The sequence below is a fragment of the Lynx rufus genome, unplaced genomic scaffold (genome assembly GCF_022079265.1).
Source record: "Lynx rufus isolate CCGP_SWC_20201006 ecotype Redwood Valley unplaced genomic scaffold, mLynRuf1.p SCAF_21, whole genome shotgun sequence".
NCBI lineage: Eukaryota > Metazoa > Chordata > Mammalia > Carnivora > Felidae > Lynx > Lynx rufus.
In genome coordinates this window covers 26,362,872-26,376,773 of record NW_025814836.1, presented here as the reverse complement: position 1 = coordinate 26,376,773, position 13,902 = coordinate 26,362,872, and the positions used below count along the sequence as shown (strand labels likewise).

Below are 13,902 nucleotides of genomic sequence, written 5' to 3'. Positions count from 1 at the left end.
GTGGCTGCTGAGACACGGCCCTAAGAACGCGTGGGCTGCAGGAGACGCGTCTGTGTCTACCCGTGCACGTGCGAGGGCGGCAGGCAGCCTTCGCGGGGCTCGCGTGACGCCCAGGCGTGCGCGGCCTGGAGAGGAGGGCGTCCCTAACACGGTCCCCGTGCTTCCCCTGCAGCGGAGGCCACGGTGCACACGGTGACGCTGGAGAAGACGTCCGCGGGGCTGGGCTTCAGCCTGGAAGGCGGCAAGGGCTCCCTGCTCGGGGACAAGCCTCTCACCGTGAACAGGATTTTCAAAGGTGAGCTGTGCATCTGGCTCTCGGGGGTTCCCTCCGGCTGCGAGTGGCGGGCCAGGCCCCCAAAGGCCTCTGAGCACCTTCTGGGCCATGGCTGTTTCCAAGTCCACACCCTCTAGGAGGCAGGCAGGCCACTTAGGGACTCGATTCTGCGGTTGCTGCCTGTTCTCCTTGGCTCGGGCGTCCCCTTACTACTTCTGTTTCCCTGGGTCCTCGCCAGTGACTGAGCCCTGGGCCTGGCTCAGCTGGGCAGGCCTGGGCCAAGGTGAGGCCCCGAAACCCGCCGTAATCGATGTGATGGTTGTTTTTAATTTTTAAAAATTTATTTATTTTTGGGAGAGAGACAGAGACAGAGAGCAGGCAGGGGAGGGGCAGAGAGAGAGGGAGACACGGAATCCGAAGCAGGTTCCGGGCTCCGAGCTGTCAGCACAGAGCCCGACCCGGGGCTCGAACTCACGAACCGCGAGATCGTGACCTGAGCCGAAGTCGGACGCTTAACCGACTGAGCCACCCAGGCGCCGCCAATGTGATGTTTTTAAAAAATTAAAATTAATTTTAATTTTTAAAAAATCCATAATGAACAAAGCACCAGAGCTTAAAATGAGGACACAGTCTTGACTTTCTACTTGCACACACTCGGCCTCCCTGGGCTCCCTTCAGTCCTGGTCCCGTCAGCTTCTGCCTTTATTAAAAATTTTGACATTTCGTTCGTCACGGGGTCGAGGTGCACTAGAGCGGGGGTCGCTCGGGTTTCCCTGTGAAAAGCGTGAATGGCCCACAGCTACCACAGAACCCCCTCCCCCACTCCCTGGGTCTTCACCGCCTTTCTAGCTGGAGTCCCCGCGTTGTGGGGCCCTGGGCAGGAGTCTGGAGACCTGGGTTCTAGCCCCGGCTCTGCCTCTCACCTGCTGAGTGACCGCTGCCCCCCGGGGCCCGAGGCTCCCCGTCCGCACGGAGGCGTGGGGTATGTCTGGGCCCGTCAGACGCAGCCCCGCAGTGGCGGCTGGGCCCCGGGGTGCACCGAGGGTCACTGCGGGGGGCTCCCCCAGGAACCCGTGTTTACTCCAACTCTGGGAAAGACCCTTTGGAGGTCGACTTGGGCTGAGCATGTGGCTGAAAGTCAAGAGACCTGGATCCTAGTGGGAGCCGTGCTTCTGAGGGAGACCACTCTCCACCCTCATCCCGTCCGCGTCCGTGGGGCCGGGCCGGCCAGCTGCCGGGAGATGCGGACGCCGGGGCCAGAAAGTCTGGGCTCAAACCCAGACCCCGCTACCTAGCGGCTGTGACGCTCGGCTGGGCTGCGGAACTCTTGGTTTCCTCGCGTGCGCGACGGGGATACTGACACGCTCGCGGGGCGTCAGCGCAGAACCTGATGTGCACGACGGCCCGGCACATCTCAGCAACTTCTTATCATTGTCATTACTATTATCTCTTATTCAGTATTTCTGAATACCGTAGAATAGCGTTCCATATGAACGATAACGCTCCTCCCGGACACAGCTTTGAGAGTGGGAGCCACACAGGATTACGTCCCTCTTCACACGGACGCAGGGGTCTTCTCCAGGCCGTTCAGGGGCAGCGTGCCTGGGGGGGTTCACCGGCCCCCTCCCCACGCCACCCAATGCCTGGCGAGCTCGTCGGAAGGGAGAGACCACATGCGGACGGAGGTTGCTGGGCTGGTGTGCATGGAGGTTGGAGGGGATCGGCCCCCGGAGGGCTCCGTAACTCACGGAAGTCTCCTCGGCCGGGCTCTGGGCTCGGAGCTGCCCGCGGCCGCCCTCCTCTGGGGATACAACGGGCTACACCTTTCCCAAGGGCCACAGAGCAGGACCCTGGCATGCCAACCTCAAAGCCACCAACTGATGAGCCGCCCCATTCCAGATCCAGCACGGAGCCCCTGAGGGATGGGCCCCCCTGTTCCCTTCTGAGCCGTCCTGGCTCCCCAGAGACCGAGGCTGGGAGGTAACCTTCCTTGTTCCCCTGTCACCCGAGCAACCCGTTATCTTTTTCTTCCTCTCAGGGGCAGCCTCGGAACAGAGCGAGACGATCCAGCCGGGAGATGAAATCTTGCACTTGGCCGGCACTGCCGTGCAGGGGCTCACGCGGTTTGAAGCCTGGAACGTTATCAAGACGTTGCCTGACGGCCCCGTCACGATCGTCATCAGGAGGAGAAGCGTCCAGTCCTCGGGGACCACAGCGGCTGGGGACCCCTAGGCAGGCCAGCGCCGACACCGAAGCCGGGGACAGACAGCTCCTCACGATTGCTAATTCTCAGGGTCACTGCTCACCCCTGCCTGGAGGGGGTAGGCAGCAGAGTCGCGCTTCCTGGCCGCTGCTGCCCTGGTCCAGACCCTCTGGGACACGCCCAGCCAGGGGAAGGGCCCGGTCACACCGGGGAGGCCGACACCGCCTACAGACTATGTCCAGAGAGCGTAACGGTAATACTGTGGTGCTATAAATAAAACGGACACGTTACAGTTTGATATGAAACCCGTGTCCCGCTTTGCAGATTTCCCACGTCCTAGAACGGCAGAATGGCCGACTCCCCAAGTAGCATTTGCGTTTCTTGTGAGCCTGCCTCGGGGGCAAGCTGGGAGAGGACAGGCCATCCTGTCCTACTGGGCACGAGCCAGGGCAACTCAAAGGCTGGGGGCCACAGCCCCCCCCAAGGGTCGTTGTCTCACACACCCGGCCGTTGGTGCTGGCTGGTGGCCGGGAACCGAGTGGGGGCCGTGGCCCGGACTTCCTCGCAACATGGCGGCCGCGTGCCAGGGTGAGTGTCCCCGGAGAGTGAGAGGCAGGTGGCGGTCGTGTCCCTCCTATGACACGCTCCGCTGGCTGTGCAGCCACACAGGTGTCTTCCTCAGTCCCTGACCCGTGGGGGAGGGGAGATGCTTCTGGGCTCTTTTGGGAAAACACCATGTACCACTCGCAGCATTTGCAAAACCGGTTTGGGTTGGGCCGGAGACTCATCCTAGCGAGGGTGCCGCCTGGTGGGGGGCAGGGTAGCAGAGGACAGGTGGAACTCCGAGCACGGGCCAGCGCGAGCACGAGAGAGTAAAAGAAACTGCTACCACTTACCTATTACACGCCCAGCACTGGGTTGGTGTTAAATGGGCCCTGTCTTCCTAATGACAGTAACGTCTCCAGAGCATGGTTTGTGCCATCGTATTCACGGGGGGAGGGTGGGGGGGTGGGGGGGGGCGCCAGGACGCGGAGACGGCAGGTAACCTGTCCACGCTGGTAAACGATGAGGTCCATAACCAGAGGGATATGTGGTTCAGCCACCTCTTCACGCCTGATTGCCAAGCTCAGGACAAAGAAATGCCTAGAAGCAGCCAGCGCGCTCTTTGACGTGACCCCGGGCGGCGTTCCAGCCCCGTCCCGGCCCCACGTCTATCGCGAAAACCACAGACAACAGGAACACTATTCCCGGGCCAGGAGCGCCGGGCCATGCCGGCGGGACCTGGTGGCTTCTCCGGGGCAGTGAACTCTTAGAAAAAGCCCCCGGGGCCTCCTCTTCACACGAGTGCCGCAGTGACCTCCCGGCAGTGGCTGTCCGCTCGCCGTCCCGTTCACCCCGGGAAGCCGCTGGGCTCGGCGTGGTCGTGTCCTGCCTGCGGCCCCCGTGCGTCCCCTTGTGAATCCCGTGAAGCCCCGGGCGGAGGCAGGAGCTGAGCCGCCACGTGGACCAGTTCTTCTGGTTTCATAGAAACCCTGAAGACGCAGCCCCGGAAGGCGTGACTCAGTCCTGCAGCCATCCGCGGGGTCCCACCTGCGCGACGAGGCCACGGGGACCCGGAGGCACACCCCCGCCCCACCACCTCGCGCAGAGACGATCCCGATCATCGGGCCGTTGCCAGGCAAGCGGCCAGGTGAGGCACGTGGACCAGCGCAGGGAAGGAGGACGCGGCCCTCCGTCGGGACTGGGAGGGGGGACACGCATGAGCACGGTGCCGGCCGGGGCCAGGGACACACAGAGAGCCTCCCGCCGGGCCGGACAAGCCAAGTGAGCGACAGGGGCAGGCTGGTCTCGGGGCTGGGGCGCGGCTGTGGGTGTCGGAAGGGCCCCCGGCTCGTTAGGAACGGCCACGAGGCCAGGCCCAGAACAGCCTCTGGAGACGGTGTTTCCAGCCACCCACAGGGACCCCAGCGTCACGGTTCCCAACCTCGTCAACGCGGCACGGAAACGAGCCTCCCCGAGGGCCTCTCCCGGCTGCCCCAGTCCTCTGCTTTGGGCAGTGACCTCGCCCGTCCCTCCATCCGCACGGACTCCCGAGCAGCGGGCTGGGGCTGGCGTTCGTGTCCCCGTGTCGTCCTAGAGAGACAGGAAGTCGACGCGCAGGGATGCGAGGGGTCTGAGTGGCAGGCACGGGACCAGACGCGTGCTTTCGGACTAGTCCAGTGCTCAGTTTACCCCGACGCCGGCAGGTGGGCAGTATGCCCGGGGGGCCCCGTGAGACGTGCGCCGGGCAGCACGGCTCTCCACGTCGCTGGACGGCCCGGCACAGGCAGCCCCGTCTCGCTAAGACCACCGCCTCCCGGGGACTCCTGAGCCGGTGCGCCCAGACCTGGCTGCACCTGCGGAGGCGACTCAGGAGGCGCTGACACAGGACAGTGCCGGGCAGTTCTTCACGAAGGAAGGGAATCGAAATAAAGTCAAGAGTCTGATGACGACTTCCCGAGCAGCTAGCGGGGTGATCCCGACGGCACGACCGTGGGATCTGTGGTCGCATCACCACCCAGGGAGAAGGGGGCTTTCTCAGCCCCGGACACGGAGCCTCCCGTTTTAAAGGCTGCTCGGGCTTCGGCACATTCAGGGGACGGGCGGGCCAGGCAGATGTGAGGACACGATGCGCGGGACTCTGGAAACTTTCTGCAGTCGCTTCCAGCTGCCACACAAGGGGACTCTGGTCAGACACGCAGGGATCTTCCGCGCCAGCAACGCGGGGGACCGCAGGGGAGGGGGTGCTGCGTGGTCCTGACCGGGGAGAGGCAAGGGACCTCGTGGGGCTGCTGAGGCCCCTCCCAGGTGGCAAGGCCGGGCTCCCCGGGTCCGACGGCCCACCGCGGTGGGCAAGGCCCGTGCGGGGACTCTGGCCGGCGCTGCTGGAGGGGACCTGCTCTCCCAGCCTTCCTGCTGACCCCGGCACGGCCCGACCCGGGCCTCTAGCACGGAGGGTAAGAGAAGTTAACTCAGGGGGAAGAGAGAAAACAACCCGTTCAAATGGAAGATACCACAAACGAAATATTGGACGTATTTTTCCTTAACGCTCATCTCATCTGTTAAAGCAGTATCTTCAGAGCTTTTTTTTCAGGGACATCTTTTTAAAGGGGAGACCCTGGTGCGGTGTCATCAGGAAAACAGATGTCAGGTCTGCGGCAACAGGTCGGGCAGAGTCCCGGACGCTGAAGAGGCAGGAGAGCCTGGTTGCCGGTATCGACAGGGGTTCCCTCTGACCGACAGGGACAGGAAGTCTCAGACAGTGACTGGCACGGAAATTTGGACCGCGGAGTATCACCCTGGGTGCGCCGGCTGGAGGAGGTGTGCAGACAGCCAGCAGGCAGGGCACCGGGGCGGGTCCCCCAAGGGGGCCCCGAGTGGGAGGAGAAGGAGCGGGACAGGGGGGCCTCTCTGGCCGGCCTCTTGGGAGACGGGCGGTCCCCAAGCGGCTTCCACAGAGGGAAAAGCGGTACCCCAGCACCTGGAGCTCTGCGACGAGCGACGCAAGTTCTGGGCCAGCGGGCGAGCGCGTCAGCTGTAGAATTTCTTCACGGCTTTCTCCAGGTTGGCGTAGAAGCCAGCCATGCTCCGGGGGAAGAAGGAGTCCACCACACTCCGTGGGAGGTACCCGCTGAGGTCAGTCTGGAAGAATGTGACCAGGTGGGTCCGGTCGGGCTCCCTGGAGAAACCAGAGCAGGGTCACGTCACGTGTCCGTGGCAGGGCACTGGGGCCGCACAGCAGGGCCGGCGAGGAGGGCCCGCCCCCCACCCCGGAGAAACAGCCGGGACGTGGAGATTCGTCCTCGGGAACCCCGCGCAGCTCTGCGCCTGCCCATCAGACTGGCTCCAACGTCATGTAGGTCAAGGGCCTGGAGGAGGAGACCCTTTAAAACCCTGCCCTCCTCCCAGATGTACAGAAAGGGAAGCGAGGCCCGGAGACAGACGGGCTGAGCAGACAAGCAATGTCGGCCAGCACGTGCTGCTCTGGGCTGTGGCTTTCCCGGTCTGCGCGGACCACCCAGTCTGGGGCCACGACTCCCTCCGTCTCAAAGCTTCACATCCTCCGCCCCCCGCCCGCTGAGCCTGGGTGGCACCCCCCTCCTCTGTCTGCTCCTTCTCCCGGGGCTCGCCTGAGCCCTAGCATCCCTCCGCATGAACTCTTTGCCTGGAAACACGAGCAGGTAAAGGAGACACCTCTGGGGTGGTAAACGCACACCAGGCCGGGCGGGAAGAGGCAGCCCCCAGAGGCCACGGACAAGAAAACAAGGCAGAAGTTCATGGTCTCGGTCAGGGCACCTGTGCATGCGGGGGACCAAAACCGCGTGCAGGTGTGTGTCGCGGGGCGTGTGACTAAGCGATTTTCAAACTCCCGGAAGGAGTTTTAGCAAAACCCTGTGGCAAGGCCCTTCGAGGACTGTGTGGTGAAGGCACGCTCCCCCCCGTCCTGCCGCCCGTCCCCGATGGAAGTGTTACTCTGGGTCACAATCTCGGGTGCAATTTCTTTCACTGTCAACTGACCTTCAGTTATTATTTACCCAGAAAGTTCTAGTAAAAACCTGCCCCGAGCTATGAGAAAATGGGACAGAACCGCCCCCGAGTGCAGGGTCGGGGCTGGCTCACGTGTGCTCTCAGAATCGCCCGTCAGCCCCTAGCACTGCCAGCCTCTTCCGTGTTGAGGGGACCCAAGCCCTGTGTGGGACACGGGGTGGGGACGGCCAGCCGCTCAGCCACTCCGGGTCCTCCAACTCTTCACCGCCAGCCTCTGAAACCTTTCACCCGACATAGATAACTTGACCTCCTCCGGCCTCAGTTTCCTCATCTGCTAAATGGGACCATGACGTTTGCCCAGCCTGTCTTATGGGGTGGGAGGGAGCAGTCCACATTGAACAGCAAGAACAAGGCCTCCCACGGTCCCTTCCCCTGGGCCTGGTGCTTTGGGACACTGCATCACTGACGAGTAATGTCAAAGCCTACAGAGCCATAAGGCGTTTTTATGACTGCAAATCGTAATTAACGCGCCCCATGAACGAAAGGTCCACAATTAAGCTACGCGTGGGTCTGGGCACGTAATTCCATGCAGGAGATCAATCTCACCCGGGCAGAGGTTCGCAGAAGCAACCACAAGGGTGGTTGAATCCTCTCACGTACCCCGGCCTCGGGGGGCACGACGGATGTTCCGCGTTGACGGCTGGAAGACAGCACAAAGCGGTCAGTGAGCTGCGACCTCAGACAGTCGGGGCACCGTGGCCCCTCCTGCCCACAGACCCCACCACCTGGGGCCCGAGGAGTCAGCACGGGGCCCCGTGACCTGCCCCCGAGCGTCCCCCCAACCCGTGTCCCTTACACCCACCCACCCGCACACACACGTGCGCACACGCTCATGGGCGTCCACACACGTGCACAGCCTCCCCAAGCCTGCCAGCTTCTTAGAGAAAAGAACACTGCACGGCCCAAGGCACGGCGGTAGGAGAGGCACCCCCTCAAGCCCGCCATGCGCCCCCCCCCCCCCCCCCGCCGGGATCCGGAGGAACGGCAGGGGCTGCGGGTTCCCCGGGTGAAATACGCCGTGGCAGGACTCTGTTCCCCGCTGGGAAGGAGGGGACGGCCCACAGCCCCTCGGGGACGCGGCCCCACGGGCCCAGCGACTCGTTGCACACGGAGGCTCCGTGCAGTCAAACCAGGCAGCACGTGTCGGGCGTGGACGATGAGCCTTGGCGGCCAGCGGGGCGCTGGCCACCTCTGAGAGTTAGACGTAAAATTACGGGGCGCCTGGGGGGATTAGCCGGTTAAGCGTCCGCTTTCGGCTCAGGTCGTGATCTCGCGGTTCATGGGTTCGAGCCCCGCGTCGGGCTCTGTGCTGACGGCTCGGAGCCTGGAGCTGCTTCGGATTCTGTGTCTCCCCCTCTCTCTGCCCCTCCCCTGCTTGCACTCTCTCTCTCTTGAATAAACATTTGTTAAAGGAAAACATACATATATATGAAATTACTAGCACGTGGGCCCTCCCCCTCGGCCCTCCGTGGCACACGATCCCACCCAAGCCGACGAGGAGAGGCCCGCGCACAAGGGACGCAGGACGTGATCCCGGGGCGGCCGGCCGGCACTCACCGTTGGAGCTGAGAGTCCCATCCTCGTACTTCTTGACCAACACCAAGTCCACGAAATCTCTGGGGGAAATGAGCTTCATGGCGGCCGAGGGGGTGGCGGTTCTGCTGACACACAGCGTCTGTCAAAGCCAAGGGGAGTTCAGCTGCCGGCCGGAGGTCTCCCTGCTCCCACCCCACACCCCGGGGTCTGGGAAACTGGGGAGGGGGCAGCGCTGACCGTGGACGGCAGGTTCTAGATCAGGGCCACTCTGAGCTTAAGTCTCAGGGTCCCCAGAGTTGCCACTGACTGTGCGTCCAGGGAGAGCCTGGCTGGGCAAAGCTCTCGGGCACCTCCCCCCACAACCGAGCTCTGAGAACTGGGTGTCATGAACCCACTTGACAGGTGAGGACACGGGGGCTGGGAGAGGTGAAGCAGCTCACCTCTAAGCTCAGGCGGGGAGCTGTGAACCGCCTGAGAGGCAGGAGGGGTGCTGGTTTTGGGCTAACCCTGCACCCGCCTGACCCTGAGAGGCTGAGCCAGGCAGCTTTCTGCTTCCCCACGTCCCGGCCCTGGGGGACGTGCCCCGGGAACCCCACCCCGTCCCAGAGCACCCCACCGGTCCTCTCTCCCACCCTGTAAGCCAAGGTCACCCTAAACCCACCCGGGCTCTAGCCCACTTTCCCCTGGTGCGGCGGGGCCCCGCCCTCTCAGGCTCACAAAGGAGAACAGGTGGACGATGGGGCGGGCCGCCTGGGGGCGAGGGACAGCGCGACTGGCAGGTGTTTTCTCAGCCACCTCTGCCCCCAGGGTTTGAGTCTGCAGCCGGGCAGGCAATCCCTGGGGGGAACCGGGAATCCTTTTCCAGATGACCCGGCCTCCCCCGTGTGCCTCCTAAAACCACCCGCCCGAGAACGGGCTCACCTCGACGCGGGCCCTCCCTCCCCACTGGAGACACGGGCACAGCACGCTCGACCCGTCTGGAATCCTGTCGCGCGCGCCCGAGTCCCCGCGCCCGAGTTCCCCAGGGAGCCAAAGGGACACGTCAGGATGCTGATTCCAACAGCAAAGGAGGGCACGCAGGAGTGAGAATGTCCTGCCCCCCCCTCTCGTGAGCAGATTCTTTTTTTTTTTTAAAGCATATTCTTTCTAAAGGCCAAAGCTTCTGTTAGAAACAAGGCAGTCTGCCCTTGTCTGAGTCCTCATACTGTGCAGCAGGATGGGCAGAAGCGATTTGTCCTTAGTAACAAGACGGCTGGCTTCTACTCCCGATTCCTGCCGCAGGATGCCTCGTCCCTGAAGGAGGGCGTTTGGGGACGGAGATAAAGACGACACGGGTAAGAGACCCTGAAGGTGTCAGCGCGTGTCCGCAATGCCACAGGCTCGCGGCGTGGCCCTGTGTCTCATCCATCCGTCTGTCCGTCTATCATCTACCTGTCAACTCGGAGATTCGTCACAATCAGGCTAATCCACACCGCCCTGCAGGGGAGGGCTCCGTCCCCCCATTCTCACTGCTTCACGGAGAGGTCAGGAGGTGCCGTGGTCAGCCGCTTCCCCCGCTGAGCTCACCAGCAGCCCGTGTGTTCCCCTCTTTTGTAGCTATTGTCCACTAAAGGCTCTTTCTTGCTTGTTTTTTTTTTTTTTTTTGAAGATTTTATTGTTAAGTAATCTCTACACCCAACGTGGGGCTTGAACCTGCAACCCCATGATCAAGACTGACACGTGCCATCGACTGAGCCAGAGAGGTGTCCCCTCTAACTTTCTAAGTGGAAAGTCTTATCTTTTCACGGACACGTGAATTAATTCAAGGAGAAAAGACCCCCTGTTCCTCTCATGAGAGATATAAAATAGTTTACTTTTATAGTTTATTGTCCTTCATCAACATTGGTAATCTAATCATGTTATTTTACTAAATTATAATCCTATCCTCAGTCCATATTTAAAAAATTTTTAATGTACTTTTTAATTTTTTTTTTAACGTTCATTTATTTTTGAAGCAGGGGCGGGGCAGAGAGAGCGGGAGACACAGAATCCGAAGCAGGCCCCGGGCTCTGAGCTGTCCGCACAGAGCCTGACACGGGGCTCGAACTCACAGACTGTGAGATCATGACCTGAGCCGATGCTTAACCAACTGGGTCCCCCAGGCACCCCTGGGTAAATTTATTTTAAAATGAAACTATTTAGGGGTGCCTGGGTGGCTCGGTCGGTTGAGCGTCCGACTTCGGCTCAGGTCATGATCTCGCGGTTCGTGGGTTCGAGCCCCGCATCGGGCTCTGTGCTAACAGCTCGGAGCCCGGAGCCTGCTTCGGATTCTGTGTCTCCCTCTCTCTCTGACCCTCCCCTGCTCACACTCTGTCTCTGTCTCTCTCAAAAATAAATAAACATTAAAAAAAAATTAAAAAAAGATAAAATGAAGCTATTTAACTACCCCAAGATGGGGGGCCGGGGGTGGAAATATCACTTGGCATAAAGGCCACCGCAAAATATACAGGCAAAGGATTGTTGGATTATAATTCTAAGGGGACTAGCAGATGTCAAACGGGGGTCAAAGGCACATTAGTCCCCGAGACCCCCCCTCTTCAGACTGTCAGAGAGTAAACTGAGATGGGGCGATCTCACCACGTGGGATTCAATTTCAGCTCTGGCCTGACGTCTTTTGTATCCCAGGGGTATGTGCCCCGCCCTTCAGGAAACGGGGACATACACTATGACAAGGGACTGCAATGTGACTTTTGGCCGAGGCAGAGAACACCTGGGTCCTACCGACTGACCAACACACAGCACTATGTCTTGAAGGTTTCACAGTGTCATCTGTGTAAACAGCCGAGAGGCGGTCACGTCCACAGATGGCAAAATCAAACCGGTTGGCAACATTTCCCCCCAAGGCAACTGGCTTATTAGTTTTGTCTACGACTTTGTTTTGTTTCCTTAACCTCCATAATCAGAATGAGGTGGGTTCTTCCTGCTTACAAGCTCCTGAGGCTTAATGTTCTGAAGACACAACCATCTAGAATGGTGTCCCTATGGTGGCTGATAGCTCCTTGTGCCTGTTTAAACTGACATCGAGAGTAACGACCAACAAATAAAATGAGCAACTCACTTCCTCAAACAATTCATTTCCTTCACTTTCTTGACACGTTTCAAGGGCTCTGTGGCCACACGGGGCTAGTGGCTACTGTAGTAGCGTGGTTACAGCACAATTCCATTACGGTGGAAAGTTCTACTGGGCGGGGCTAGCTTAGAGGACACACGTCTTACCAATGGAGAAACTGAAATCCAGAGCCGCCACCTGGCATAGCCCCGCAGCTGGCAGGGAACCCCGACGCTGGGGCCAGGACTCTGGATTCGTGACCACGGCCCCATCAGAGGGCGATATGTCAAACCAGAGCTGGGAGGTCAAGGTCAAGTCCAGGCACTGGCCCGGCAGCTGCAGGGCCCACATTCACACCCACTTTTTCATCAGCTGCTGCGTTCTCTGCACTCTGCTCAGGGCTCCTCCGCCTCGCGCCAGTCACGCCGTCTCCTACCTGGACCTGGCCAGCGGGCAGCCTGCGTTTGCGGGGTACCAGGGGTTTGCGGGGTCCTCCCCTTGCCAAGAGCTGCCGCTGACCAGCTCCAGAGGGAGGTGACTGCCAGGGTAAGAGCGCTCGCAAAGACTTACATCCGTGATGCTTTCGACAATTTCAAAGCTGCTCACATTCTCATCCCACTGGTCTCTCAGGGTCCCAGCAAGTGGCTTAACGCAGCCCCACACCTTCTCTGGCGTCCCATTCACGATGCCTTCTCCCCGGTACCTGGGGCACAAGGAGGAAGGTGATGCCAGGCATCAACCAAACCCTTTTTATCCCGGGATCGTACACAAGGACTCGGTGCCACATCTGTCACCGCTCTTTGAGACAGCCTCGCAGATTGGGGGCTGAGGTTTACCAGCCCGCCTCCCCTCAGGCCTGCAGGAATGGACAGTGACTTTCGCGCGCGAGAGTTTGCTGGAAATGGTCGAGATAAAAACAGGAAGGTTTTCCGGACGACAACTGGCCAGCTGATTCCAGGGTGCTAGGGGGAGACTGGAATTATTTTAGGAAGCAAACCCACAGAGACATCCAGAACGGCGTGGCACTTCTGATGAACTTGGACAAGGCACTTACAGGTTCCCTGGAAACTCCATAGATGGCCTCCAGGAAACCGAGACTCCATTCTGTCAAAAGGCACAGAATCGCAGAATTTAGAGCTAGAAGGGCTCTGGGAGATCACCTGGCCCCTTCCCCTGGTCTGGAAGTCTGGAGCCTCGAGAGGTGGGATTCTCCAAGGTGCGTGACCCCACTCGTGTGCCAGGGCGGGGGTCCTGGACAAAGCTGAACGAGATGGAGCAGGGCCTCTTAACTGGATTCCAAGAGCTCTGGGCGGTTTTCCAACCTCTCCAAATCACCTCGCATTTTGTTTCCTCCAGCAATGTCAGTCTGCTCGTTAAAAATCATGAGCTGCGCAGGCAAAAACTATTCCCATGCCGCCCTCCCGGGAACACAGAGAGAGGTGCAGGCTTTGGAACCTGGTGTTTTGGCTCGACTCCAAACCACCGTGTGCTAGCCAGGTGGCCTTGGACAAGTCACACAAGGAAAGGGACAGACACTTATCTCCCGGGGTCATAGTGCGCACAACAGGCCTAGGATTTTTTTTTTTTTTTTTTTAAGGAAACAACCCTCAAGGGAATCTCCTCCCAATCCAGCTCCAGGGTATGGGAATGCAGAAAGGAGCGGGAAGAGGAGGAGCCTGGGGTCTACGGAGACCCCGGCCCCAGGGAGCAAAGGCCCCACGACCCCTTCCTGCCCAGCTCCTCACTCACGGCTTCCCGGCAAATTTTCCATCCTGACTTGTCTCGCCGGTACTGGAGCATCTTCTCCGCCACCGTCTCGCCCATCTGCGCGGCCAGCGCCGGGTCCATAGCGCCAAGGGCCGCGCGTGGCTGCGGGGTCGCGTCCCGGCTGAGCGGCGGCGGGCGCCGGGTCCGGGAGGCCGCAGCTCGCGGGCCCGGGCGGAACCTGGGCCCCGGCCCCGCCCCGCGCTCGGGATTGGCCCAGGCCGGCAGACGGGCCCCGCCCCGCTCTCGGGATTGGCCCAGACCGGCAGACGGGCCCCGCCCCGCGCTCGGGATTGGCCCAGGCAGGCAGACCGGCGGCCGGAGACTGGCAGGGCCCGCGAGCGCCAGGCCCGGCTGGGCGGGTCCGGGGAGCGCGGCGCAGACCTGCCGGGTCCGCCTCCCGCCCGCCAGGTCCCGGGAGCCGCCTTGCACCCCGAGCTCGGGGCGGCC

At 61.0% G+C, this 13,902-nt stretch overlaps 2 protein-coding genes across 4 annotated transcripts in view; one reads left to right on the top strand and one right to left on the bottom strand.

The window, feature by feature from the left end:
• Positions 1-2,560, top strand: part of IL16 (interleukin 16) — a 90,681-nt gene extending 88,121 nt beyond the window's left edge. For both annotated transcript variants that reach the window (XM_047086736.1, XM_047086737.1), the window contains 2 exons: positions 173-295; positions 2,313-2,560. In XM_047086736.1, coding sequence (XP_046942692.1) covers positions 173-295; positions 2,313-2,506 — 317 coding nt within the window. In that variant the 3' untranslated portion in view covers positions 2,507-2,560. The remainder of the gene's footprint in view (positions 1-172; positions 296-2,312) is intronic.
• STARD5 (StAR related lipid transfer domain containing 5) lies at positions 2,448-13,600 on the bottom strand. Of its 2 annotated transcripts, XR_006963422.1 has the most exons (7): positions 13,438-13,600; positions 12,743-12,792; positions 12,259-12,391; positions 8,622-8,739; positions 7,611-7,704; positions 5,998-6,195; positions 2,448-5,184 (listed from the first exon to the last, which is right to left on the bottom strand). XR_006963422.1 is itself a non-coding variant. In XM_047086738.1 (6 exons), exons 1-6 carry the CDS (start codon positions 13,534-13,536, stop codon positions 6,048-6,050), a joined length of 642 nt encoding a protein of 213 aa, XP_046942694.1. In that variant the 5' UTR covers positions 13,537-13,600; the 3' UTR covers positions 5,542-6,047. The 2 variants fall into 2 exon arrangements, 1 of the variants encoding a protein (XP_046942694.1); XM_047086738.1 differs by lacking the exon at positions 2,448-5,184 and having other exon boundaries at positions 5,542-6,195.
• Between the last annotated feature and the right edge of the window lie 302 nt (positions 13,601-13,902).